General features: G+C 41.7%; 1 protein-coding gene across 1 annotated transcript; it reads right to left on the bottom strand.

Annotated features, from left to right (window-relative positions):
• Positions 1-4,313: 4,313 nt before the first annotated feature.
• LOC110700120 (release factor glutamine methyltransferase-like) lies at positions 4,314-26,332 on the bottom strand. Its single transcript, XM_021877612.1, has 3 exons — positions 25,042-26,332; positions 24,557-24,802; positions 4,314-5,342 (listed from the first exon to the last, which is right to left on the bottom strand). Exons 1-3 carry the CDS (start codon positions 25,834-25,836, stop codon positions 5,211-5,213), a joined length of 1,173 nt encoding a protein of 390 aa, XP_021733304.1. The 5' UTR covers positions 25,837-26,332; the 3' UTR covers positions 4,314-5,210.
• Positions 26,333-27,047: the final 715 nt, after the last annotated feature.

The raw sequence follows: 27,047 nt of genomic DNA on the forward strand, positions 1-27,047 counted from the left end.
AAAGGAATGAATCATCAATTACCAAGTTTCTCTCTCTAAAATCTAATAACAATGTTTCCAAAAATTTTGAGCTTCTCTCTCTAAAACTAGTCTAATTCTCATACAATTCCAATCATATTCTTAATGTTCTCTCTCTAAAAGGAAGAAAAATCTATATATAGTAAAACAAACAAAGGAGATGTTAGTTAGACATCCAAAAAGAACACCAATAGGTACGCCCTCTCCTTAATATGTGTGGCCGCAAAGAAATGGGTACGGAACGGGGAGGTAGAATTGCGCGGCCACACCTCACACATGCGTGGCTGCTCCCCTACTCTACGCGCCCGTGCCTGGGAGCAGGGGAGCTCCTCTCGTGCGAATGTCAATGCTTCTGTGCGCTCCACTTGATGAATGTTGGGGGTGGCAATTTCCAAAGGCCTCCATGATGGGTTCAACACCATTTTTAATGCCCACGCAACTTGAGAGCACAACCTAGAAGACTTGGACTTTGCATCCCTTATCATTTTGAGCTTCAAAGGGAGAGACAGACTTGCATCTTGAGCCTTACAAATCTCGAGAAAAAACCATTGAGCTCGTTGAACATCACCAATCTCCTAGAATCAAAGAAAAGAAAACAAATAAAGGAGAAAAGGAAAATAAACTGAGAAACTCAAGAAAAACGAGAAAACAGCTAAGGAAAACACAAACTAGAGAAATAACAGGTAAAACTAAAGAAAAAGAGATAAAAGAGCTATAAAAGCGATTAAAATTCATCCTAAAAGAGGCTAAATGAGTGTCACTCATCAGGAAACTTGATTACTTGAGAATCCTAAATAAGAAAGGTAAATTTGTTGTTAGTGTCAATTCCTAAGCCATCGACTTTGACACTTTGACATACACTTTAGAAGAAGTTAGTGATAAAAACTATGATCAAGAAGAAAGATGTACTATTTAATTAGGGAATGAGGCGAGGAGAGAAAAAGACAAAAGGAAAGGCAAAATTAAGGATTTACACTATATTAGCTTCTAATACCAATCATTGCAGTAAAGACAAAAAAAGTGTATAAGAAACTATGGGATGAATAGTTTAGGAGTAGTTACTATTAATTAGTATAAAAAGTTAATGAGTTCTAATAAATATACTAGTACTTTTTAGAGTTCTATGGTATTTTTGTTATGTTTTCAAGTATTTTTATTGTTATTTATTTATTTAATTTTATTTTTAGTTAAATAAGAAACTAGCTAGTAAAACAAGTAAAAGAAGACCAACAAGCATTAGCCAACTCAGGTGCCCTTGAAACTTGCTCATGTCCTACCTTGTATATAACACAAAACCTAAAGAGATTGCCCTTGTTAATAATTTCCCTAATCTTCCAAAACATCTTTTAGGGAATTTTTTTCTCACCCTATTGTGGGTCATGTTTTTAAGCATGGCGGCGCTCCAAGGAAAAGAAGCTAGAGAAAAAGAGTCTCCAACAATATTAGGAATTTGTAAACTGTTCACAGTTGTGAAGGTTACACCCCATTCATAGTCACAGAGATTGCTAACTCCATAGGGGTGTTCGGATCCATGACTGATGTTCGCGGAATTTAACCTTAAGGCCTTGCCTGGATTGAGAGGAGCTGTTAGGGGGAAATAATTAGGAGGGAAATTATTAGGATGAACTAATTTAAGGAAATAACAACTAAGAGGAACTAATTGAAGCAAGTTTGGTAAAAGATAACTTATTACAGGGTATAAGTAAGTATTCTTACGTTTACTATTGCTATGCTTCCATTCTAACAATCAATTTTATTTATTTATTTATTTACTTTTTATTTAACAAATCAAACTTGTCAAATATCATATACATCAAGCATGAAATAAATTCCCAAAATAATGAAGCAATTCACTTACAACATGAAAAAAATCTTTAAATCATGAAATTGTTTCTAAAATAAAATAAAATAAATTCATGAAGTAATGTTTTACCCCTTTCCATCTCTCATAACAAACGTCTTGCATTTTTTTCACCATTTTTATTCATCAACAACTAAACAATAACTAAACAACTTAATTTTTTAAAAATGAATCGCAATAATCGTATAATGCAGCATATACTACCATGATTTACTAGCAATTGAATAATATAGGTACAACAAAGTTCTGAAAAACAATTATAAAAAAAAATAAAAAAAAAACTGCAAAACAAAAATCTAAAAACTAAATAAATTAAGCACTAAAATTTGCTATGAGTTGATAAACATTAATTATTACCCAGTCTACTAATAGAATCAGCAAATATTGCATGCACACTTCATGAATGGATGAATTCCATAGATCTGCAATTATAAGAGGAGAGAGGATAAAATATGGGTAAGTTTACCCCGGGAATCATTACTCTATGGGGGGGGGGAGTGTAATACATTACCCTCTATTTGTGGGGGAAAAAATCGGGCCTAATTTTTAAGCCCAATCCAGGCATACGAATTTAGCCCATAAAATCTACCCTTTGAATTAATCCATCCCATTACACTCAATCCAGGTGGGCCCTTAAATGTTAAACCTGCCCTAAATAGGCATCTATTTAATTCTTATGATATTCATACACGCTTTTCGATCAACATGCATACATCAAATTAATCTTAAACTTGTTTAATCTACGTTGGTTGATTATTAATGCACAATCAAATCTAATATTGGTGAGCACTTTAAATAAAATCAATAAGCCTAAATTCGATTATTATTTTTTTATTACGCGTGATTTCAAGTGCAAATTCCCTTTTAAACCTGTCAAAAGGTGCGTGATCAAGAAATAGCAATAAATCATCGATAACCAAGGAGCATATGATCAATATAACAATCATCATCAACACATCGTTAGTAGTAAGATTCTAGGCATGATACTAAACAAAATAATAACAAATCCTAGCATGTCACTAATAACAAAATCAAAGCGTTATCCTAAACATGATACTAGAAATCGAAACATCATGCGAAACATGATTTCTATTCAAAATCAAAAGAATAAATAACCGACTTACTTTGATGTCTCGACCTTCTTGCTATTAAAATAATACACTCGTTAGTAAATTTCAAGAAAGCGAAATCAATAAAGTAAATAGTAAACTAAATTATTAATTAAGAATTGAAATATAGATTTGGGACCAAACCTTCAGAAATATCAACCTTTCACGTTGAGGTCGAAGACAATATCGAGTTTGGCTTGGAGTATTCGAATTTCGCAAAGGAACTATGGTGAATGATTTGGGATGTATCAAATATGTAGTTAGGTCAAGGATAAGAACGTGAGTGTATGATGATGATTGTAGAGAGGGGACTATTGATGATCATCAATGATGATTGTTGATGATAATTGTTGATAGTTGTTGATGATTTGAAAACGAGGAAAACGACCTCTATTTATAGAGAAACAAGAGAGTCAAAACGATCAGAAAAAGATCAAAAGTTCTGGACGAAATCGAACTTCTCCATCACGGGGCGACGGGATTGTCAGGACGTGTTGGCCGTTGTTGCGGCACGACAGGCTGACGTGTCGCGTTGGTCTTGTCGTCATGCGATGATTTCTGAAGAAAACAAAGTTTTACAGAGTTTGATTTCTAATGGAATTATGTTTCCAAAAGATGTCCGAACATCTTTGGATTTAAACGGGATAAGGATTGTCACATTAGAAGTTTTATTCGACCTCTTTGATATGTTCTCTATCTTTTCGCAAAGGATAGATTAGAACCTTCTAGAGGATTCTACAAATTCCTAACTTATTTAGGATTAGGAATATGATCATATAGGACGTAAATAATGTATTTTGACTACATATAATCATTGAATCGTACTAGAGATGCACCTAGGCTCAGTTTAGGCTCGATTTAGTATTTTGGTCATAACTTATTCGTTTTGAGTCTTTTATTTGGGCTTATAATATATCGTTGGAAAACTCTTTTCAAGCCCATTCAACTAAACAAAATTTGACTAGGAACATGGAACAAAATAATCAGGTTTGGATAGGTACCATACGGGAAAGGTTTGAATGGGAATCACCAAAGAAGATATTGGAGATGGAGTTACTAAAGGAAAGGGAAGAAGATTTCTTGTTCTGGGATTACCACCCTTCGGGTGAGTATACAGTTAAGTCTAGATATGCTTTATTATTGGATACTTGCTCTACAGATCAGAGACTATTGAGGGAGCAACACTGCCAACAATGGTTATGGTGACAACTGACAAACCACCATTTACCAATGACTTGCCCTGTGTAACTGCTGCCCATCTTACCACAACACCAAAATAGAGGAAAAAATAACATTGGAATTCTTTTAAGTCGATTATACCAGCATAATTCAATTATTCAGTAATTGTATTGCAAATATATTTTTCCACTTATATGACATTACAGAATTCGAGATATATTGTTCCACTTATATAATATTACAAATTCTGAGTTATGTGTTTCCATTTGTATCACATTACAGAATCTGAGGAAAAAAAAAATTTGCATTATCTCTTGGCCGAGTAAAGCTGCAACAAATGGTTTTACTTCCCGAAACAACACAGGAAAGGAGGTATTGGGACTTTACAGTTTAGACTAGGTATTCTCTTTTTCCAAGTGCTATTTAGACAAAAGGTTAAGATAGCACTATAGCAGCAATCACCTGAATCGATGCACCAAATTATCTGCACAAGTGGATATCCATTTCAGAAATAGTACCTGGCTTGATTAGAAAAAGTAAGCACCTCAACTGCCTGGTCTCTAGTACTTGACTTGCCATGTCATTTTTCTCCAACTATTGGCTGTTTTGTCAAGCAGCTGTCTTCAAAATCAAAGCAAGTAGAGTGAACTTGTGAGTTACTGAGGAATAGAGGTCTGGTGTTATGGCAAACCAATATTTGCTCTCAAATTATGTAGAAATAGATTAGTATCAGCCCCAACTTCTTAGCATTTAACAAACCTATGGCTTAAGCTGAAAGCTAACATGTTGACCAGACTATGACTGAGGAATGGAGGCCTGGTGTTATGGCAAACCAAAAAGACAATAGTAGCAGCAAACCAGCCAGATAGCAGCATCTTCCTGGATATTTATACCTTGATTTAAAACACATGACCTAAGGAACAGGTGCCAGCAGAAGGAATCTAAACACAACACCAACCAATGCTGAAGTGTCAGATACTCAGATAACATGCACATAACAGCCATAAGGGTACCTTTCATCACATAACATGTAATGTATCTGGTTATCTACGACGTCCAGTCACAAACCGTGGAATATCAGCAAAATCTGAAATTATGTTCACGTCACAGAAGCTATTTCGTGTTGCATTTTTCAGGTAGTCTGTGAGTATCCTGCATTGCTTTTCACCATTTGTCTGTTTCATACAATTGAAGGTAAAGCATTAGGCACAACCAACTCAGTGCATTATTGAATACTGAAATAAAATCTTAGTGATTTCTTGCTTAAGCTGGAAATTGCTCCTCAGCAAAAACTCCAAAAGATTTCACAGTTCTCTTAATATATGCAACTTACAAAGTGGACAAGGATTTCACAGTTCTCTTGATATAAAAAAGGCTTCTGAAAAGTGGATAAGGATTTTCATGTAAAGAAAATTTTGTTTGAAGCTACCTGATAAGAATAACTGTATTTCAGGCCATAAGCCCATGATGGTACATCTTTATTCAGTGGTCATGCTATAAGCCCATGACAGCTAGGAAACCAAACTAGCTATTGTAAACCAAACTAGCCCATGATGGTACATCTTTATTCAGTGGTACATCTCGCAAGCTGGATGCACAGAATTGACATAAAAATTTAGAAAGGTGGAGCCAAGTACTTCTGCAATATATTGACTGAACTGACAATTAGAGAAATCAATATTAAAGCAACAACTGTTTAGAGAAACACATCAAAACTGTGTTCCTCACCCGTAAACTATACCCAACCATGGGGAGCACAAATACAGTTGAGAGCCAATTCAGGAGAGGAGATTGATGGAGGATTGGAGCCTATTACAGGTGAGGAGTTGCAACTGCCTTGACTTAATAAAAAAATTGGAACCCTTTCATGGTGATAGTAAAAAATTAGAACGGAAGAAATTGTGAAGTGAGTATCACTAGTTTCCGAGAGATAAGTCGAGATTTAGTTGAAAAAAAAGGGTACTTCGTCCCTATATTAATGGAGATAAGACAAGTAGAGGAACTGAAAAACATAAAGAGTGGACCCAGATAGTGCAATGAACCCTCACCCTCCACCCGTGACATTGGTGTATCACAGAAGACACACACAGAGGCAACAACCTACCAACAGCAAAAGCACAACAGAAGCAGAGCAGGGGAGGGGAGAGAACCGTTGAGGAGCAGCAGAGGAGACAAGCAGCTTTAGGCCTTTTGTTGTATTAGACTAAAATAGTAAAATGCCAAACAAAGAGTACTTGCTTTAATTAAGGCTTGATTGCCATTTTTATGTGTGTGGTAGTAATATAAATAGTAGAAGCATAGCAAGTAAAGGGTATCCAGAAAATTGTAATAGTTAACTTGGAGAGTAATGGCCTAAAGCCATTGGCGTTCGCAAGCTTTTAGCTTAAGTACTAATACAATCAGCCTTTTGTCCTTTTATTTGTGTGCGAACCCCGAGTCCGTTGCATTTGGTATCAGAGCCGACATGCCGCCGACGCCGTTGACTGTGACGCCGGAGCGGGTGGCGGTGCTTGATGAAAGGGTGGAAGAAATCGTTGAGAAACTCGGGGATGGCGAAAATTCCTTGCAGCAAGCGTTGTTGAAGAAACAGGAGGAGTCCATTGATAAGGTGAGACAATCAATGGAGGGTAAAATGGATCGCTTCCGGCAAGACATCACCCAGCAACTCACCGAAGAAATCGTTGAGAAACTTTGGGATGGCGAAAATTCCTTGCAGCAAGCGTTGTTGAAGAAACAGGAGGAGTCCATTGATAAGGTGAGACAATCAATGGAGGGTAAAATGGATCGCTTCCGGCAAGACATCACCCAGCAACTCACCATGACGACGAGCCGACATGACAAAGCCTTAGACGAGATTCGTAGCGCTCTCAAGGCGTTGGGGAAGCAACCCACCCAACCCTTCGCGGGAAACGAAGAAGTGGAGCAGCCCGTGAACCGCAGTGGTTTCCACGACTCACCACCCCTGAACCGTGGCTTCAACGAGCCACCCATTGGAGCAGGGGGTTTCAACGGCCTTCGACTGGGGAGTTGGGATCCAGGAGCAGGCGGTCAGTACCGCCACCACGAAGGGAACCAGGACAGCCGGGGAAATTGGAAATTTCGAAAACTCGATATGCCGATCTTCAATGGGTCCGATCCGGACGGATGGATACTGCGAAGCGAGCAATATTTTCAGTTCTACCATCTCACGGAGGTGGAAAAGATACAGGCCGCGGTGGTGGCTATGGACGGAGATGCCCTGAGGTGGTACCAATGGGAAAGCCGACGCCGACCACTTGGTGGCTGGGACGATTTGAAGGGGCGCGTGTTGATTCAATTCAGGCCAGTGAACGCCGGAGCGCTGCACGAGCAATGGTTGGCGGTGCATCAAACCACCACCGTCGTCGAATACAGGAGAGTGTTCATCGAGAAGGCCTCACCATTAATGGATGTGCCTGAAAGCTTAATGAAAGGCCAGTTTATAAATGGGCTGAAGGAAGATATAAGGGTGGAGATCCGATTACTTAACCCGTTAACCCTCGAAGACGCAATGGATCTAGCGATCCGGGTTGAAGAAAGAAACCGGGTCAACAGCTCCAGGAAGGCGGGTAGGGCTTTTACCAAACCCAGACCGTATTCGTTTTTTAACCGAAGCCCTGCTTCAGGGGGAGCTGGCGAGTCCAACCAAACACAACAAATGTACAAACCCATAATCCAGCCCAAATTCCCTCCAACCCAATCCGTACCCACACTCAAAACAGCCCAACCCACCTAATCCAAACTCCACAATCGTCAGTAGCCTCAACAAGCAGCGCAGCCCGATCCTTTCAGACCCGAAACACCTCCACCACCACAACCAGGTTTAATGGTGACGTGCGACGACTGACAGAGAGAGAAATCGCCGATAAGAAGGCGCGGGGGTTGTGTTTCCGGTGCGACGGGCGGTGGACCGGCCCCACCCATGTCTGCTCAGCTAAGGGGTTAAGCGTCTTGTTGGTTGAGGATGAAGACTCCGACGAGGCAGGGGAGCTGGTGACGTTGGAAGCGCCGAAGGAGGAGGAGGAGGAAATTCCGACCTCGGTTTCCATGAATTCGATTGTGGGTCTCACCAATCCGAAGACTATGAAGTTGACAGGGACGATCAAGGGAACTCTGGTGGTCGTCATGATTGACCCCGGAGCTACACATAACTTCATCTCCGCGGGAACGGTGGAGAAATTGGAGATTCCGGTCACCGAAACCAATTCTTTTGGCGTGTCGTTAGGGAATGGCGCAGCGGTTAAAGGACGGGGGACTTGCTATGGGGTTCGAGTAAAGCTTAAGGATGGTTTCGAAGTGGTGGAGGACTTCCTACCCCTTCAATTGGGAAACTCTGACTTGATCATGGGAGTACAGTGGCTAGAAAAGTTAGGAGAGGTTGTGACCAATTGGAAACTCCAACGAATGAGTTTTAAGGTCGGCGGAAAAGAGGTGGTCATCCATGGGGACCCAAGTCTAGCGCGCACGGGAATTACTTTAAAAGCAATGATGAGGACATTGAAGAAGGAAAATGGGGGATTGCTAGTGGAGATGAACAACACAGAGGAAGTAGGAAGGGGTCAGTGTGATGAGCAAGCGCCAGAATTTTTGAGAACAGTGTTGAATGAGTATCAAGGGGTTTTTGCTGAGCCCAATGGGCTGCCCCCAAGCGGTGGACATGGGCACTAAATCATTCTCAAGGAAGGAAGTGATCCCGTAAGTGTTCGACCGTATCGATATCCTCAATTTCAAAAGAATGAAATTGAAAAGCTCATAGGTGAAATGCTGGCGGTGGGAATCATTAGGCCTTCAGCTAGTCCCTTCTCGAGTCCCGTACTTTTGGTCAAAAAGAAAGACGGGTCATGGAGATTTTGTGTAGATTACCGGGCTTTGAACAAAGAAACCGTGCCCGATAAATACCCGATACCGGTGATCGATGAGTTACTCGATGAATTACATGGAGCTCGAATTTTTTCGAAGTTGGATCTCAAGGACGGCTATCATCAAATCCTTGTGAGACCAAAAGACACCCATAAGACCGCTTTTCGCACTCATGAGGGGCACTACGAGTTCCTCGTCATGCCATTCGGCCTTACCAACGCACCGGCCACTTTTCAATCCTTGATGAACGATGTTTTCCGGCCTTTTCTACGTAAGTTTGTACTAGTCTTTTTTTATGATATATTAGTTTATAGTAGTAATGACCAAGATCATGCGATGCATTTACAATTAGTGCTTGCTACTCTTAAGAAACACGTCTTATTTGCTAACTATAAAAAATGTGTGTTTGGCAAAAAGGTGGCTTATTTGGGCCACATTATATCAAGTGAGGGGGTAGCAGTTGACCAAGAGAAGGTGGGCTCAATGGTTAAGTGGCCCATTCCTAAATCCTTGAGGGATTTAAGAGGTTTCTTGGGACTCACAGGGTACTACAGAAAGTTCATTAGACAATATGCTCATCTTGCACGGCCACTCACGGATTAGCTCAGAAAGGACAGTTTTGGGTGGTCGGAGGAGGCGAGTGTATCATTCCGGGCTCTCAAGGAAGCTATGGTCACGGCCCCAGTTCTCACGATGCCGGATTTCTCTAAAACATTCATCGTGGAGTCCGACGCGTCGGGGTATGGCCTGGGAGCAGTGTTAATGCAAGAAGGGAAACTCGTGGCGTTCTTTAGCAAGGTTTTGGGGCCTAGGGGACAAGGCAAGTCGATCTACGAGAAGGAGCTCATGGCCGTTTGCTTGGCGGTGGAAAAGTGGAAGCATTATTTATTGGGGAGGCATTTTGTGATTAGGAGTGACCAACAAAGCCTCAAGTACATCACTCAACAACGGGAAATCGGCATGGAGTATCAAAAATGGGTTCGAAAATTAATTGGGTTCGATTTCGAATTACAATACAAACCCGAGGTGGCCAATAGGGTGGCGGACGCCTTGTCGCGGCGGGGTAAGGATGAGGAAGATGAGGAATTAGGAGCTTTGATCACCACGCAAGGGGTTGACTGGGATGTGTTAAGGGCTAAGATCGCAGGGGATAAGGAAATACAAGGGCTGAACACAGAGGTAGAAAAAGGAAGCGGAGCCCGAGGTTATACCGTAGAGAATGACCGACTTCTGTACAAGGGCCGTGTGGTGCTGCCGCGGAATTCTAGCCTAAAGCAAGCTCTGTTTCAGATTTATCACGACTCTCCCGAAGGTGGTCACACGGGTGAAACCAAGACTTATTTAAAAATTGGGGCCGATTGGTTTTGGGCCGGATTGAGGAAGGAAGTAGCTGCCTATGTGAGGTGCTGTGCAATCTGCCAGAGAAACAAGCATTCATAGCAAACGCCGGCGGGGTTGCTCCAACCCTTACCGATTCCGGAGAGGATTTGGGAGGATATAAGCATGGATTTCATTGAGGGCTTGCCCAAGTCAAAGGGAATTGATACTATCCTAGTGGTAGTGGACAGGCTATCGAAGTATGCTCATTTTATCGGGCTCAAACACCCATTTACAGCATACAAGGTGGCGGAAATTTTTGTAAAGGAAATAGTGAGACTACACGGAGTTCCCGCAAGCATTGTTTCAGACCGGGATCGGATTTTCCTTAGTATATTTTGGCGAAAGTTGTTTCGTATGCAGGGTACTAAGCTGAAGAAGAGCACTTCATACCATCCCCAAACGGATGGGCAGTCCGAGGTGGTGAACAAGAGATTGGAAACCTATCTTCATTGTTTCGCGGGTGATCAACCTAAATCGTGGGCTTCATGGTTGCCTTGGGCCGAATATTCTTACAACACTACTCCCCAATCTTCAACACAATTTACTCCTTTCATGGCGGTTTATGGCAGAACCCCTCCTAAATTGCTCAAGGCAGGAGCAGTAGGGACCGTGGATGAGTTATTGCGGGAAAGGGATGTTGTGCGACAGCGGAAGCAAAGGTCGTAAACAAACAAGAAAACAATAAAGAAATTCAATGCAAACAATAAGAACAACACCAAGAATTTACGTGGTTCACTATCGATGTGATAGCTACGTCCACGGGCACCGAGATCGAATGATTTCACTATAAACTGCAAAGATTACAAAGATGATTCTTGTATTTCTCAAGAACGGCTCTCACTCTGTCTCTCTTTTTTTTTAACCCTAATACTGATATTAGGGAGGTTTTATATTAATCCCTAAAATAAAAGATACTTGGGCAAAAAGATAACATAAAAGATAACTTTAAATCGTAAAATCCGCGTCTCCGCATTTTTCCTTCTCCGCCCGGTCAGACCGGGCAAGGTCTGCCCGATCGGGCGCGAGAAGAAAACTCCATACGAATGCTTCAACGTATCCAACCCCCACCGCCCGGTCAGACCGGGCAAGGTCTGCCCGATCGGGCGAAGGCTCGCCCGGTCGGGCGAAGGCTCGCCCGGTCGGGCGCGAGAGCAGCTTCTTCAACGAATTTGCCAGGCACCTCTTCTTCTTCCGCCCGGTCAGACCGGGCAATGTCCGCCCGATCGGGCGGACAAAGCTACGAAGTACGAGTCACCTAATATACTTATCAACAATCTCCACCTTGACGAGAACTCGTAGTCAGCAAACGACCCCATCAAGACATAGTGAAAAAACATCTCAAGCCAAACCCGATGCAGGACTCATGCATAAGCCATACATCCCGATAAGTCTTCAACCAAGACCCATCACATACTCGTCTCCAAGTATAACAACTCATAATGCTCCACCTGCATCACAAGCCCCGGGCAAGCTCCACCTTAATGCCAACACACCTACACCAGGAGCTCCCCAACTTCGCCCCTCAGGGCCTACTACATCACGTAGTAATCAATATTTAGCAAGTCTAAGCAATGTTTAAACTTGCTAAACGGAACAGGCTTAGTGAAGAAATCAGCCGGGTTGTCAGCAGTCCCAATCTTCTTCACCTTAATCCTCTTGTCAGTACGCAAGAAATGATACCTGACATCAATGTGCTTCGTCCGATCATGGTGTACTTGATCTTTAGCTAAGCAAATCGCACTTAGACTATCACAATACACTGTAGCAAAATCCTGTGCAATACCCAGTTCACCTACTAGGCCTTTGAGCCAAATAGACTCCTTAGCTGCAGAAGTTAAAGCCATATACTCAGCTTCAGTAGTTGACAACGTAACTGATGACTGCAATGTAGACTTCCAACTAACCACAGAACCACCCAAAGTGAACACATAACCAGTCACAGACCTCCTGGTATCCACATCAGCTGCATAATCAGAATCACTGTACCCAGTGACCAAGCATTCCTTACCATTCCCGTACACAAGACCAATATCAGCTGTCCCTCTCAGGTAGCGAAAAATCCTTTTCACCCCTTGCCAGTGTTCCCTCCCAGGTCGAGCCATAAACCTGCTTACAACACTAACAGCATGCGCAATATCCGGCCTAGTACAGACCATAGCATACATCAAACAACCAACCGCGTTTGCATATGGAACTCTAGACATATAAGACAACTCCTCCTCTGATTGAGGTGACATAGACAAAGACAACTTACAACTAACAGTAGTTGGCGTACTTATAGGCTTCGATTTTTCCATCCCAAAACGAGACAAAATCTTTTCAATGTAGCTTTTCTGAGTCAAGAAAAGCTTACCTCTAGCCCGATCCCTGTAGATCTCCATACCCAAAATCTTCCTAGCTGCACCCAAGTCTTTCATGTCAAACTCCGAGTTAAGCATCTCCTTTAATCTAGCAATATCAGATTTATTCTTTGTGGCAACCAACATGTCATCAACATATAACAAAAGATAAATCATGGAACCATTATCCAGCTTACTATGATACACACAGCAATCATATGAATTCCTGTCAAAACCTTGTGAAACCATAAAAGAATCAAACCTTTTGTACCACTGTCGGGGGGATTGCTTAAGTCCATACAATGACTTTAGCAATCTGCAGGCATAGTGTTCCTTTCCAGGAGCTTCGAATCCTTCGGGCTGCTTCATCAGAATCTCCTCCTCCAAATCGCCATGAAGGAAGGCCGTTTTAACATCCAACTGCTCCAGCTCAAGATCAAAATGTGCTACAATTGACAATAACACACGGATAGAAGTATGTCGAACCACAGGTGAGAATATCTCAACAAAGTCAACCCCTTCTACCTGACTGAACCCCTTAGCAACTAGCCTAGCCTTAAAACGTATTTGCTCAGTTTCCGACAACCCTTCTTTCTTCTTGTAAATCCATTTACAACCCACAAGCTTCCTCCCTTCCGGTACCTTTACCAGTTCCCACACTCTGTTCTTGTAAAGGGACTGCATCTCTTCACCCATTGCGGCAAGCCATTGCGCAGACTCACTACAACTAATTGCTTGTTTATATGTGGCAGGTTCAAATGACTCTACATCATCAGCTACACTCAATGCATAACCTGTCATCGCATCAACACAGCAATTTCTTCCCTCCATCTCTTCAATCAATCTAACAGGCTTCTTGATAACTCGTTTAGGCATCTCAAGAATGGTGTCAGGTTGACTAGATGACCCCTGATTAGATTGCTCCACCTCATCCCCAGAGTTAGAATGAGTAGGAGTAATCTCAGGTTCAGGAGTACCCGGCACTGGAACATCAGCATCATCATCAATATATTGTACCCGAGGTAAATCAGCAATGGTAGACTGATGTACCTCAAGTACCCCATCTGTCTGTAATAAATTGTCTCCTTCCCTTCTCAAATCTGAAATCTCTGCATTTTTAATTGAATACATGGTGTTTTCATCGAAAGTAACATCCCTACTAAGAATGACCCGACCCTCCGAAGGTGAAAAAATTCTAAACCCCTTCACACCATCCCCGTACCCAACAAAACACCCCTTCTTGGCTCGTGGATCCAGCTTACCCTCAATAACATGATAATAAGCAACACAACCAAAAATCTTCAAATTCGAAAAATTAGGCAACTTACCACTCCAGATCTCAAACGGAATCTTGGAATCAATTCCAGAATGAGGACCCCTATTAATGACATAACAAGCTGTTAACACAGCTTCACTCCAGTACCTCCTCCCAAGCCCTGCATTGGAGAGCATGCATCGGACTCTCTCTAGCAGTGTCTGATTAACCCGTTCTGCTACACCGTTCTGCTGTGGTGTCTTCCTGACAGTATGATGCCGACCTATACCCTCATCTGCACAGAACTGATTAAACTCGTCTTTGCAAAACTCTAGCCCATTGTCCGTTCGTAGCTTCTTGATCTTCCTTCCTTGTCGATTTTCCACCAAAGCTTTCCATTGCTTGAAAACTTTGAAGGCCTCATCCTTTGACTTAAGCAACCTAAGCCATGTGTATCGGGACTTGTCATCAACAAATGACACAAAATAGTGGTAACCTCCCATACCTTCAACTCTAGATGGACCCCAGCAATCTGAATGGATGTAATCGAGCACTGCATCAGTAATGTGAGCACCCTTGCTGAACTTTGACCTGTGTTTCTTACCAAACACACAATGCTCACAAAATTCAAGGTTGGCAACCTTGACCCCGGATAGAAGACCCCTCTTGGACAATAGCTGCATCCCCTTCTCCCCCATATGACCAAGCCTCATGTGCCAAATCTTAGTCATCTCCTGGTGAGATACAGATGCGCAAACCGCAGAACTAGGCAGTGTAACACCCTCAAAAACATAGAGGGTGTTCCTTTTGATACCCTTAAGTACCAACTCAGAACCTCTGAAAATACACAACTCCCCATCTGAAAACACACCATTGTACCCCAATTCATCCAGGGTACCCAATGAAATCAGATTCTTTCCTAAAGCAGGAACATGCCGTACATTAGTCAAAGTTAACCTCCGCCCATCAACAGTCCTCAACCTCATGGAACCAATACCTGTGACCTTACATGGAGCATTGTTACCGACTATAACCATACCCCCATTGCGAGGTTCATATGTATCAAACCAATCTCGACGTGGACACATATGGAACGAACACCCCGAATCTAGAACCCAGTTATCAGATAAATCATCAGACCTAGCAGAACTGACTAATGCTAAATCTTCCTCTGAATTATAGCTCTCATTCGGTTTCTCTTCAACTACAGCAGCCTGGGACTTGTTTTTCCTCACCGGACAATTATTCCTAAAGTGACCCGGTTCTTTACAGTAATAACATGTTTTAGTAGTAGTTTTACTAGATCCATCCTTGCCGTTTCCAGCACCCGACCCAGCATTGTTCCCCTTGTTAAACCCCTTATTCTTTTTAGACTTTCCGGACTTAACAAATAACCCACTACCATTATCCCCATTATCACTCGTAGCTTTCATTCTGAGTTCCCTAGTATGAAGTGCTGCCTTCACTTCTTCTAAGGTTATAGAATCCTTACCAACAACAAAAGACTCTACAAAATTCTCAAAGCTAGACGGTAGAGATACAAGTAAAATCAACGCAGCATCCTCATCATCAATTTTAACATCTAAATTACGTAAATCAAGCAAAATAGAGTTAAGTTTTTCTAGATGTTCCCGTAAGGAAGTACCTGACTGCATCCGGAGGCTAAACAACCGCTGTTTCAGTAATAATTTGTTGGTCAACGACTTAGTCATATACAATGACTCCAGCTTCAGCCACAATCCAGCCGCCGTTTCCTGATCAGCAACCTCCGTGATGATTTGATCATCAAGACTAAGTAATATGGTAGAGTGTGCCTTCTCTTCCATAACTTCTAACTGCGAGTCAGTCGGTCCGTCTCCTGACTCCGAAGTAGTACTCTTTGGAGCCAACGGACGCCATATCTGCTGTTGTTTTAACAGAGCCTTCATCTTAATTTGCCATAGCCCGAAACTATTTTTCCCGGTAAACTTCTCAATTCTTATTGTTGAATCTCCTGCCATTGTTATCTTCAAGAAACTCTCCAAGGATTGAACCTGAGCTCTTGATACCAATTGTTGTGCGACAGCGGAAGCAAAGGTCGTAAACAAACAAGAAAACAATAAAGAAATTCAATGCAAACAATAAGAACAACACCAAGAATTTACGTGGTTCACTATCGATGTGATAGCTACGTCCACGGGCACCGAGATCGAATGATTTCACTATAAACTGCAAAGATTACAAAGATGATTCTTGTATTTCTCAAGAACGGCTCTCACTCTGTCTCTCTTTTTTTTTAACCCTAATACTGATATTAGGGAGGTTTTATATTAATCCCTAAAATAAAAGATACTTGGGCAAAAAGATAACATAAAAGATAACTTTAAATCGTAAAATCCGCGTCTCCGCATTTTTCCTTCTCCGCCCGGTCAGACCGGGCAAGGTCTGCCCGATCGGGCGCGAGAAGAAAACTCCATACGAATGCTTCAACGTATCCAACCCCCACCGCCCGGTCAGACCGGGCAAGGTCTGCCCGATCGGGCGAAGGCTCGCCCGGTCGGGCGAAGGCTCGCCCGGTCGGGCGCGAGAGCAGCTTCTTCAACGAATTTGCCAGGCACCTCTTCTTCTTCCGCCCGGTCAGACCGGGCAATGTCCGCCCGATCGGGCGGACAAAGCTACGAAGTACGAGTCACCTAATATACTTATCAACAAGGGACTTGATGCTCGATGAACTAAAGAATAATGTGTTACAGGCACAGCACATCATGAAAAGGAATGCGGATTTGAAGCGAAGGGATGAAGAATTTCAAGTCGGGGATTTTGTGTTCCTAAAGTTGCAACCCTATCGCCAGAAATCATTGGCCAGGACACTGTTCGAAAAGCTGGCAGCGCGTTTTTATGGGCCCTATGAGGTGGTGCAACGCCTGGCAGAGTGGCCTATAAACTTAACTTACCTCATCATTGTCGCATCCACCCGGTTTTCCACGTTTCTCAACTGAAACGCGCCATTGGGGATGTTCCCAATTCTCCCACCATACCCCAACAGATCACACCGGAGTTAGAGCTTGTAGTGGAGGCGGCAGAAAAAGGGGGGCAGTGGTGGGCTGGAAGTGTTGATCAAATGGCTAGGGGTTCCGAGTTTTGAATCTACTTGGGAGGATGCCGAGACAATCAAGGAGCGATTTCCTGCCTTCCACCTTGAGGACAAGGTGGCGCTTTTGGGGGGCGGTATTGCAATGAACCCTCACCCTCCACCCGTGACATTGGTGTATCACAGAAGACACACACAGAGGCAACAACCTACCAACAGCAAAAGCACAACAGAAGCACAGCAGGGGAGGGGAGAGAACCGTTGAGGAGCAGCAGAGGAGACAAGCAGCTTTAGGCCTTTTGTTGTATTAGACTAAAATAGTAAAATGCCAAACAAATAGTACTTGCTTTAATTAAGGCTTGATTGCCATTTTTATGTGTGTGGTAGTAATATAAATAGTAGAGCATAGCAAGTAAAGGGTATCCAGAAAATTGTAATAGTTAACTTGGAGAGTAATGGCCAAAAGCCATTGGCGTTTGCAAGCTTTTAGCTTAAGTACTAATACAATCAGCCTTTTGTCCTTTTATTTGTGTGCGAACCACGAGTCCGTTGCAGATAGGCTCCACATAACTTCGCTTGCGAAGGAAAATAGTATTGAGTAGTGGTAATAAAAAAAAAGAAAAGGTTTTTTATAAGGTAGTTCTTCGCAAAGATAAGTAATTATGTAAATTAAGTGTTGAGCGAATGAGAATGAGGGGACTCAAATAGAGCACCTTAAGGAGAAGGGAGTAGAAGAGGAGGTTGGATTTTCTAGGGAGGGGAAGGATCAGGAAGTCCAGCCTAGGAAGAATGACCAACAAGGAGAGATTACCTCGATACTTAATTCTGAAGGGGAAGGCATTACTGAGAAGGAGACTGAAGTAGTGGGGGCAGGAGGAGAAAAGAATGTGAGTGGGACAGAAGTACAGAATTTTGACTCACAAAATTTTGTGTTTGGGGCTCATAAAAAACAGGGGACTAATAAGACGTGGAAGAGGAAAGAGCGAGTGTTATCAGGAGAGGGGATGGAGGTGGATGATGATAATGTAAGTGGGGAGTTCAAAGGCAAGAAAAGAAGTGTTGCTGATTTTGTGTTGGGAAAAGGGACAGAGTTAGAGGATGAAAGAAAGAGAAGCAAGACAAGTCTTAGAGCTCTTGGGGCCCAAATTTCATCGACGGAGGTTGGTGGAGACCAACCCCGTCAAGCATTATGAGTCTTTTGTGTTGGAACTGTCAGGGATTGGGCAACACCGAGACAGTTCGTAGACTCCGGAAGTGGAGTAACCTTATTGCCCCTGATCTAGTTTTTGTCTCGAAAACTATGATCGGTAAGGAAGCGGCGGAAAATATAAAAGACAGAGTTAATTTCTCGAATGCTTTTGGAGTGGCAAGCCGAGGTAAATCTGGTGGGTTGTGTGTGTTTTGGAATCATGAAATCATTGACTTCTCTCTTGTCTCGTACTCTCAAAACCATATTTGTGGTGATGTAAGGAAGGGGATGTGGTGTGGAGGTTTGTGGGAATGTACGGTTGGCCTGAGGCAGCTAATAAGCATCGTACTTGGAAGCTTATTGAACATTTATGTGGTGAGGCTACGGGTCCGATTATTTTTGGTGGAGATTTTAATGAGCTACTGTCACATGAAGAAATTGAAGGAGGCTCTGACCGAGAAAGGGGCGAAATAGCCAAATTTAGAGGAACTCTTGATGTCTGTGAGTTGAGGGATTTAGGCTTTGAAGGAAGATGGTGGACGTGGGAGCGTGGGAACACAATTCAAACCCGAGTTCGAGAAAGGCTAGACAGATTTTTAGCCTCCCCTAGTTGGATGCAACTTTACCCTCAAGCAAGTGTGGAGCACCTGTTGAAATACACCTCCGACCACTCTCCTATTGTGGTCCGTTTGCAACCTGGTGAGAGGAAGAAGAATAAAAATCGAAAGATTTTCAAGTTCGAAACAGCTTGGATGTTAGACGGGTCCTGTGAAGAGGTGATTAAGAACTCTTGGGTAAAAGCAGACTCTTTTGATATGGTGGGCAAGTTGAGTGCGTTAGGGAGGGACTTGATGAAGTAGAGTAAAAAGAAGTTCGACGATCTCGGGCAACAAATTGAGAAGACGGAGAGCAGCTTAAGGGAGGTCCAGCAACAACCTATAACTCTGTCTACTTGCGAGCAATGTTCAGAGTTGGAGCGCACCCTTGACGATCTTCATTCAAAGCATGAAGCATATTGGTATTTGCGATCTCGGGTTCTGGAAGTGAGGGACGGAGATCGTAACACATCTTACTTCCATCATAAGGCTTTGCAAAGAAAGAAGAAAAACAGAATTAAAGGGCTATATGATGAGGGTGGGGTGTGGCGTGAAGAGGAGAAGGAGATTGAAAATATAGTTTCGAACTACTACTCAAACCTCTTCACTACTGCTGAACCTGACGAGACTAATATTCAAGAAGTACTGCAAAATGTGAAGTCTGTGATTTCGGATGAGAATAATATGGAGTTAGCTCGCCCCTACACCAAAGATAAAATCTTCTCGGCTCTCCAACACATGCACCCATGCAAAGCTCCGGGCGGCCCGGATGGTATGCATGCTATCTTTTACCAGAAATTTTGGCATATAGTAGGTGATGATGTTTTTTCTTTTGTTAGTAGTATTTTACATGGCATGATTTCCTCGAGCCCTGTAAACAATACTAATATTGCCCTGATCCCAAAAGTTAACTCTCCCTCAATTATGTCTGAGTTTCGGCCTATTAGCTTATGTAATGTTTTGTATAAGTTAGTATCAAAGGCTATTGTGTTACGCTTGAAGCATATTCTTCCGGAGGTTGTTTCTGAAAGTCAGAGTGCATTTGTGCCGGGAAGGTTAATAACAGATAACGCCCTCATTGCACTGGAAATCTTCCATACTATGAAACAGAGGAGTCGGAGTAGGAGAGGTACTATTGCGCTAAAACTTGATATGAGCAAGACATATGATCGGGTGGAGTGGGGTTTTTTGCGGAAACTTCTCCTTACTATGGGTTTTGATGGTAGATGGGTGAATTTGGTTATGGACTGTGTGACGACTGTTTCTTACTCTTTTATTATTAATGGAAGAGTTTGTGGTTCGGTGAGCCCTACCCGGGGGCTGCGTCGGGGGGATCCTCTTTCTCCCTATCTGTTGGTATTTTCTCACATGCTTACTAATAAGGTAATTGAGAAGGAGATACATGGTGCTCGTGCTAGCAAAAGTGGGCCTGTTATTTCTCATCTTTTGTTTGTAGATGATAGCCTTTTATTTGCTAGAGCCAACCGACGAGAATGCGAAGTTATAGTTGATATTCTCAACAAATATGAAGTAGCATCAGGGCAAAAAATTAATTATGAAAAATCGAAGGTTTCTTTTAGCAAAGGTGTCAGTATCGAGCAAAAGGGGGTTCTAATGGGGGTTTTGAACATGAGACAAGTGGACAGGCATGAGAAGTATTTAGGGATTCCAACGGTTGCCGGAAGATCGAAAAAAGCCATTTTTACAGCTCTAACGGACATAATCTGGAAGAAGTTTCAGGGTTGGAAGGAAAAGTTGCTTTCAAGAGCCGGGAAAGAAGTACTCCTTAAGTCAGTAATACAAGCCAACCCGACTTATCTTATGGGAGTATATAAATTTCCCAAATCTGTGATTCACAGCATCCGATCAGTGATGGCTCGATTTTTTTGGGGGCAAAAAGGAGCCCAACGAAAGGTGAATTGGAAGTCGTGGGATTCTCTTTGTACTCCGAAATGCTTGGGTGGTATGGGGTTCAAGGACCTTGAGATTTTCAACGACGCACTCTTAGGAAAGCAAGCTTGGAGACTAGTTCACAACGAAGACTCGCTCTTGAGCAAAGTCATGAAGGCTAAGTACTACCCAAAAACATCGTTTCTTGAATCATACTTGGGGTTTGGAGGGAGCTATTCTTGGAGAAGTGTATGGAGTAGCAAAGCGCTGGTGAAGGAGGGAGTCATTTGGCGTGTTGGCAATGGTGCCAAGGTCAACATCTGGAGTGATCCATGGGTAGCAGACGAAGAGGGACGGTTTATTACCAGTCCTAGAGTAGATGGCTTTTCTCAGGTTTGTGAATTAATTGACTTGCAGAGAATGGAATGGAGGGAGGATGTGTTAGCAACTTTATTTAATGAACGTGACCAGAATTGTATTTTGTCTATCCCGTTGAGCTTGAGAGCGCCGGATATGCTTACTTGGGCATTTTCTAAAGACGGATTATACTCCACGAAAACGGCATATATGCTTGGAAAGGGGTGTAATTTCGATAATTTTCACCAAGCTTGGGTGGAAATTTGGAACATGGAAGCTTCCCCGAAGGTAAGGCACTTCTTCTGGTGTAATGGCAGTTTACCAACAAAGTCACTGCTCAAGCAAAGACATCTTATTGATGTAGCTGACTGTCCGTGGTGTGGGCACGAAGATGAGACAAGAAATCATGCGATCTTCGATTGCGTTCGAGTCCAAGAACTGTGGGAAGAGAGCGGCTGTAATCCCTTGTTGATGGACAGAAGTGGAAGCTTATGTGATATGCTAGTAAGGTGGAAGGGAATGAATGCACGACTTGTTCAAAGAGCAGTATACTTGGCATGGATTATATGGTCAGAGAGGAACAGGAAGATTTTTGATGGCCTAGTTACACCGAACAGCATCCTTCTTGAGAGAATGAAAAGATTGGTTGATGAGTATGGTATGTATAGCAAGAAGATCTATGGGACAGCAAAACCAAAGGCCAGAAGCAGCTCGAACAAATGGGTTGCACCAGCAGCAGGTCTTGTGAAGCTAAATTGTGATGCGAGTCTGGTGGAGGAGGGGTGGGTAGGCATGGGAGTTGTGGCTCGGGATAGCAAGGGGGAAGTTTTGCTGACTGCTGTCCGAAAGGTGCGTGCTAGATGGCCTCCTGAAGTAGCTGAAGCAAAGGCTCTAGTCATGGCTGTCAAGCTTGCCAAGTCATATGGGTTTGCTGATGTTGTGATTGAATCTGATTGCCAAGTCCTTATCAACAGGTTATCAAAGGCAGCCATCTACTTTTCAGATCTTGATGGTGTGATCGAAGATATATTGTCTCTGAGTGGTGTTTTTAATTCGTTCTCTTGGTCTCATGTAAAACGTGATGGAAACTTTGTTGCTCATCACTTAGCTAGGCTTGTGCCCTTTGGGGTAGAACAAGTTTGGGTCAATCATTGCCCCGCTGAGATTGCCCCCTATGTACTCTCGGACTTAATGTCCCTTGATTAATAAATATGCTCAATGCGTTTTCCTCAAAAAAAAAAAAGTGTTGAGCGAATGGGTGATTCAAACTAATTTCATGACAATAATTAGACACAGCCTTAAATAGATTTAACATTCAAAATCAGTTGCCTATAAGATTAATATAACCGACCCTAACCGTATAATGTAATAAATGGAGATATGGCAATGAATTTGTATTTAACTTCGCAAGAATAATTTTATAATGTCTCTTGTAAATGCCAAGTATATGGGATTTTTTTTCATCATCAATTCTAGATATAATGAAGGTGTAGTTGTTTACCTAGTAAATTTAGGGGGTTACTAAATGCCACAATAGAATTACTTAAGGCGCGGTATTAAATGACTCATCTACCCTTATAAATTCCATGTTTTACATCATTCAATTTTTCTCACCAACCATACTCCTTCCACCACCATCACCCTAAACACCATCACCACAACCACCCTAAGGTCGCCGAAATCACCATCACGATAAACACCACCACCACCCTAAGGTCGCCTGAATCATCCAATTTTCTCACTATCTATCACACCAAATCAACCACTTATCATACCAAATCAATCGGAAAAGGAAGAGACTAACAACAATGGAATCACGGCGTGGGAAGGGGGTTCGTTTGCCGGGAAACGTGGGGAAAACGCCGGCCAATTCGTCGGTAATTTTATTCACATTGTCGCGTGATATATGCGACTCCACCACAGCATAGTCGCAAATAGCATGCGATTACACCGTGGTGGAGTCGCATATAGCGTGCGACTACGCCACGGTTGAGTTGCATATAGCACTCGACTATACCATGGTGTAGTCGCATGCTATATGCGACTATACCACGGTGTAGTCGCATATAGCATGCGAACACCATGGTATAGTCGCATATAACATGCGACCGGGTACAACGAAAATTGAAAAAAAAAAAGTCCGACATAAACCTGACTCGACGGCGTTGACGGTTTGTCGTCCCCACCAAGTGCCTTCGATATGAACGTCGACCGTCGTCGACTTATTTTTATATGTCGTGGGTGATGGACCATTCAAGGTGGTGTCGTGGTGTATGATGGTCAAGGTGGAGTCGTGGTGGACTAGTCAAGGTGGAGTTGTGGTGGACCGTAAAGGTGGAGTTGTGGTGGACCGTAAAGGTGGAGTCGTGGTGGTGGACCAATTAAAGCTGAGTTGTGGTATGGGTGGTGGAGCTAATGGTGAAGGTGGAGCTAAGACAAAGTTAGTAGTTAAAAAAGGTTGGATTGTTATGTAATTTTCAAAATTATAAGGGGCATGAAAGTCTTTTAATACTAGCTTGAGTAATTTCATTGTGGCAAATAGCAATTCACTAAATTTACCCTCAAATTTAATACTATTCACTCCATTTATCACCTAACATCAAACCAGCCATGAGTGTCGATAATGAATGGGAAACAAATTAGGGTTGTCAAACGGGTCGTGTTGGGTTCGTGTCGATATTAAACAGGTTGAAAAACCCTTGACCCAAACCTAACCCATTTATTAAACGGGTTGAAAACCCTTGACCTAAACCTATCTCGTTTATTAAACGGGTTACCCGTGTAACCTTTTACCCACGTATTGTAATAAACTAATTAATATTCAATTCAAAAATAAAAAAAGTCTTACATCATTAATTCATTAAAGATACAACAATAGTTTAAAGCTAGTGTTTTAGAAAAAGATACCACAAGGGTTTAAAGCTTTTTGCTAAATTAACTGCCAAAAAATTACCAAAATGTATAAATGGAGTTAAGGTAATTTACAAAATAATAAGTTTTGAATTAAAAATTCAGTTTTTTTTTACTACTTAATTAATAGATTAAGCATGTAGGGTTTGGATTGACGAGTTATCGTTCAACCCATGTATATAATCGGGTTATACGTGTAGGTTTTGGGTTGAAATTTTCAACCCAAACCTAGCCCGTTTAATTTCGTGTCATGTTCATGTCGACCCAATTATGTAAAAGGGTCGAGAATTCTTGACCCAAACCTGCTAATTTCGTGTCGGGTTCATGTTGGGTTATTGTGACGCGTCAGTTTTTTACAGCCTTAAAACAAATATCTTCAATGTTGTACAATTTTTCTTAAGAATTTTGAATTAAGGCAGAATAGCAATAACCAAAAGAGAGGCTAGTAAGTATGACGTATAAAATAGCCTAAATTGCATTCACGCCTAAACAAAAGCAGGATTATAGTGGTAAAGAGAGAAGCACCTCAACAACGAAGAAACCACCAGGCTTCAGCATTATAGACATTCTCGTGGAAAGATGAAAAAGATCATCCATGCCTTTCTCACCACCATCCAATGCAAGAATAGGTTCATGCCTGCCAACTTCAGCTTGTAGCCCACTAATATCTTCACTTGGTATATAAGGTGGATTACTAACAACACCAGCAAGTTGTCCTTCAAATTCCTTAAGAGGCTCAAACCAAGATCCTTGTTCTACCTTTATAAGATCCTAATGCACAACTCAATCAAAAATTTAATCAAATTAACAACATGATTGAACAAGATGACATACTATACCCATAATCATATATAACAATGGTTTACATTAATAAATAAAATTCTACCAAACATCAAAACCAACAAAATCATAGCAAACATGTGAACATCTACTAATCGATTCGATCATAAACAATGAACTATTCATCCAATGCTGTAAAATATAACAAGAAATTAAGCTCCAATACTAACCTGTAAACCATACCTCTCCACATTATAACTTGCAACAGCCACTGCAACCGGACTCAAATCAGTAGCAATCACCTTTCCATTCTTACCCAAAACCCTCGAAATTGCAATCGCAAGAGCACCAGAACCAGTCCCCAAATCAGCCCAAACCCCATCCTTCAAATCCTCAAATTCACCCCCCATAACTTTCTCAACCAAGTGAACAATCTTCCCCGTCTCCGGCCTCGGAATCAATACCCCTTCTTCAACACTCAACACTAAATCCCTCCAATGCTCACACCCAACAATATACTGAAAAGGCCTTCTCTCCTCAATCCTCCCCCTCCAAAGCTTGTACATGTCATCCAAACTTGCCCTCAAACCCACCGATTTTGACCATAATCTGCCAATTTGAGAAACACCCAGTTGGGAAACAATTAAAGGGTCCTCAATGGCATCATCAAGGAACCAATTGAGCTCTCTAACCAACAAAGTAGAATCTGGGCCATTGTCAATTTCAGCAAAGGTGGACCCAATTGAAAAAGCAAGGGTTTTAGCCCAAGTAATGAAGTTATGGAGGTCAAGTAGAGTTGTAGAGTAGATGGGTGGTCTTAGAAAGAGAGGAATTTGGGGTTTGTGAGAAATGGAAACGGGTGAGGTAGAAATTGGAGTGACAGAAGAAGAAGATGATGCAACCAAATTGAAGCGATGAAATGAGGTGTAGTTAGGTTTACGGTAGGTTCGTAAGATGGATGAAACCAAAGGGAAGGTTGAAGATAATGGTGTAAGGTAGGTGTAACTTCCTTTCAATGCTAACATTATTGTTCAGTTTTGGCTTCCCGCTGCATTGCAGTTCAGAAAATCAGGAACCTGAATACGGAGTACTCCGCAGCTTCTGACTAGGAGTGTCAGTCTATAAGTTCAGAAATATAACCAACAGCTGCAAGAAAAATAGCAGCTAAATCATGATATTATATAACATTAGTGCATAAAATATCCTACAGGATGATCAATTAATAAACTGATCACAAAATTATCCAAGCTAAAAAATAAAATTAAAATATCCTTAGAGGTAAGGTTCATCAAACTTGTACAACACTATATGCAGTCAGATATGAATGTCTGTAAGGGAAGAATGACAATCCATTGTGCAAAGAGCTAGTGTCACAACCGCAAGAGAATACATATGCAAGACACAAACAGAGTACTCAACATTCAACACACGTTGAATAATGCAGATCGACTTCTTATAATTTTAAAAACATAAGCAACTAGGGTAGTTAGTTTGCCAACTCAATCACACAAGCATAACTAAGAGATATCAACAGAATGAGCAGAAAACCCACAATCTAAATAACTAATGCTCAACCAAATATTGTACAAGAGAGGTTTTAATCGCTATCAAAGATACTAAAAAAATACTTCCTCCGCTTTTTTTTAGTTGACACGTTTCTTTAGTCACGTTTACTAATGCACAAATTAAATCGTTAATATCTTTAACTACCGCTAAACAAAAATTATAAAAAGTTGATATTTTAAAAATATACATTGTAATGAATCTAACAAAATTCCAGCTGACTGTATTTTTCCTTACATATAAATCACAAAATATGGTCAAAGGAAGGTGTATGAATAGTGCAAAAGTTAAAACGTGTCACCTAATAAAAAACGGAGGTAGTACAAATTATCGTTGTATAATATAATAACGATAGATGCAAGTGGCAAGTTCACCAAGAGTAATTTCAGCTGATCAAATTGCGTAAGTCGGCTTATCGGACAAATAAACTTTAAAAAGAAGGGGCTTCTTTTTTTTCACATAAAGCACAACTATATGTAGGAGTGATCATTTTTTGCACTCTATAGTATCGACTATCGAGGTAATAGTGTCAAGAAATAAAGCAGATTGCAGTAGTGATAACTTAAAGACACGCAAAATAAAAATTTGTATTTGACAACATATCTAATAAAAAAGACATGATTAATTATTTGTTTTTTTATTTTATTTTTGTTACAACAATTTGTATATTTAC

The sequence above is a fragment of the Chenopodium quinoa genome, unplaced genomic scaffold, assembly GCF_001683475.1.
Source record: "Chenopodium quinoa cultivar QQ74 unplaced genomic scaffold, ASM168347v1, whole genome shotgun sequence".
In the NCBI taxonomy this organism is placed as follows: Eukaryota; Viridiplantae; Streptophyta; class Magnoliopsida; order Caryophyllales; family Amaranthaceae; genus Chenopodium; species Chenopodium quinoa.

Bases quoted from the DNA above. Each gene is read 5' to 3' on its own strand.
- LOC110700120 (XM_021877612.1), bottom strand. From the start codon at position 25,836: ATGTTAGCATTGAAAGGAAGTTACACCTACCTTACACCATTATCTTCA. The intron at 24,803-25,041 runs GTTAGTATTGGA...GTTGTGCATTAG, and splicing joins TGGAGAGGTATGGTTTACAG to GATCTTATAAAGGTAGAACA. The intron at 5,343-24,556 runs GTGCTTCTCTCT...TGTATGAAACAG, and splicing joins GTGGTTTCTTCGTTGTTGAG to ACAAATGGTGAAAAGCAATG.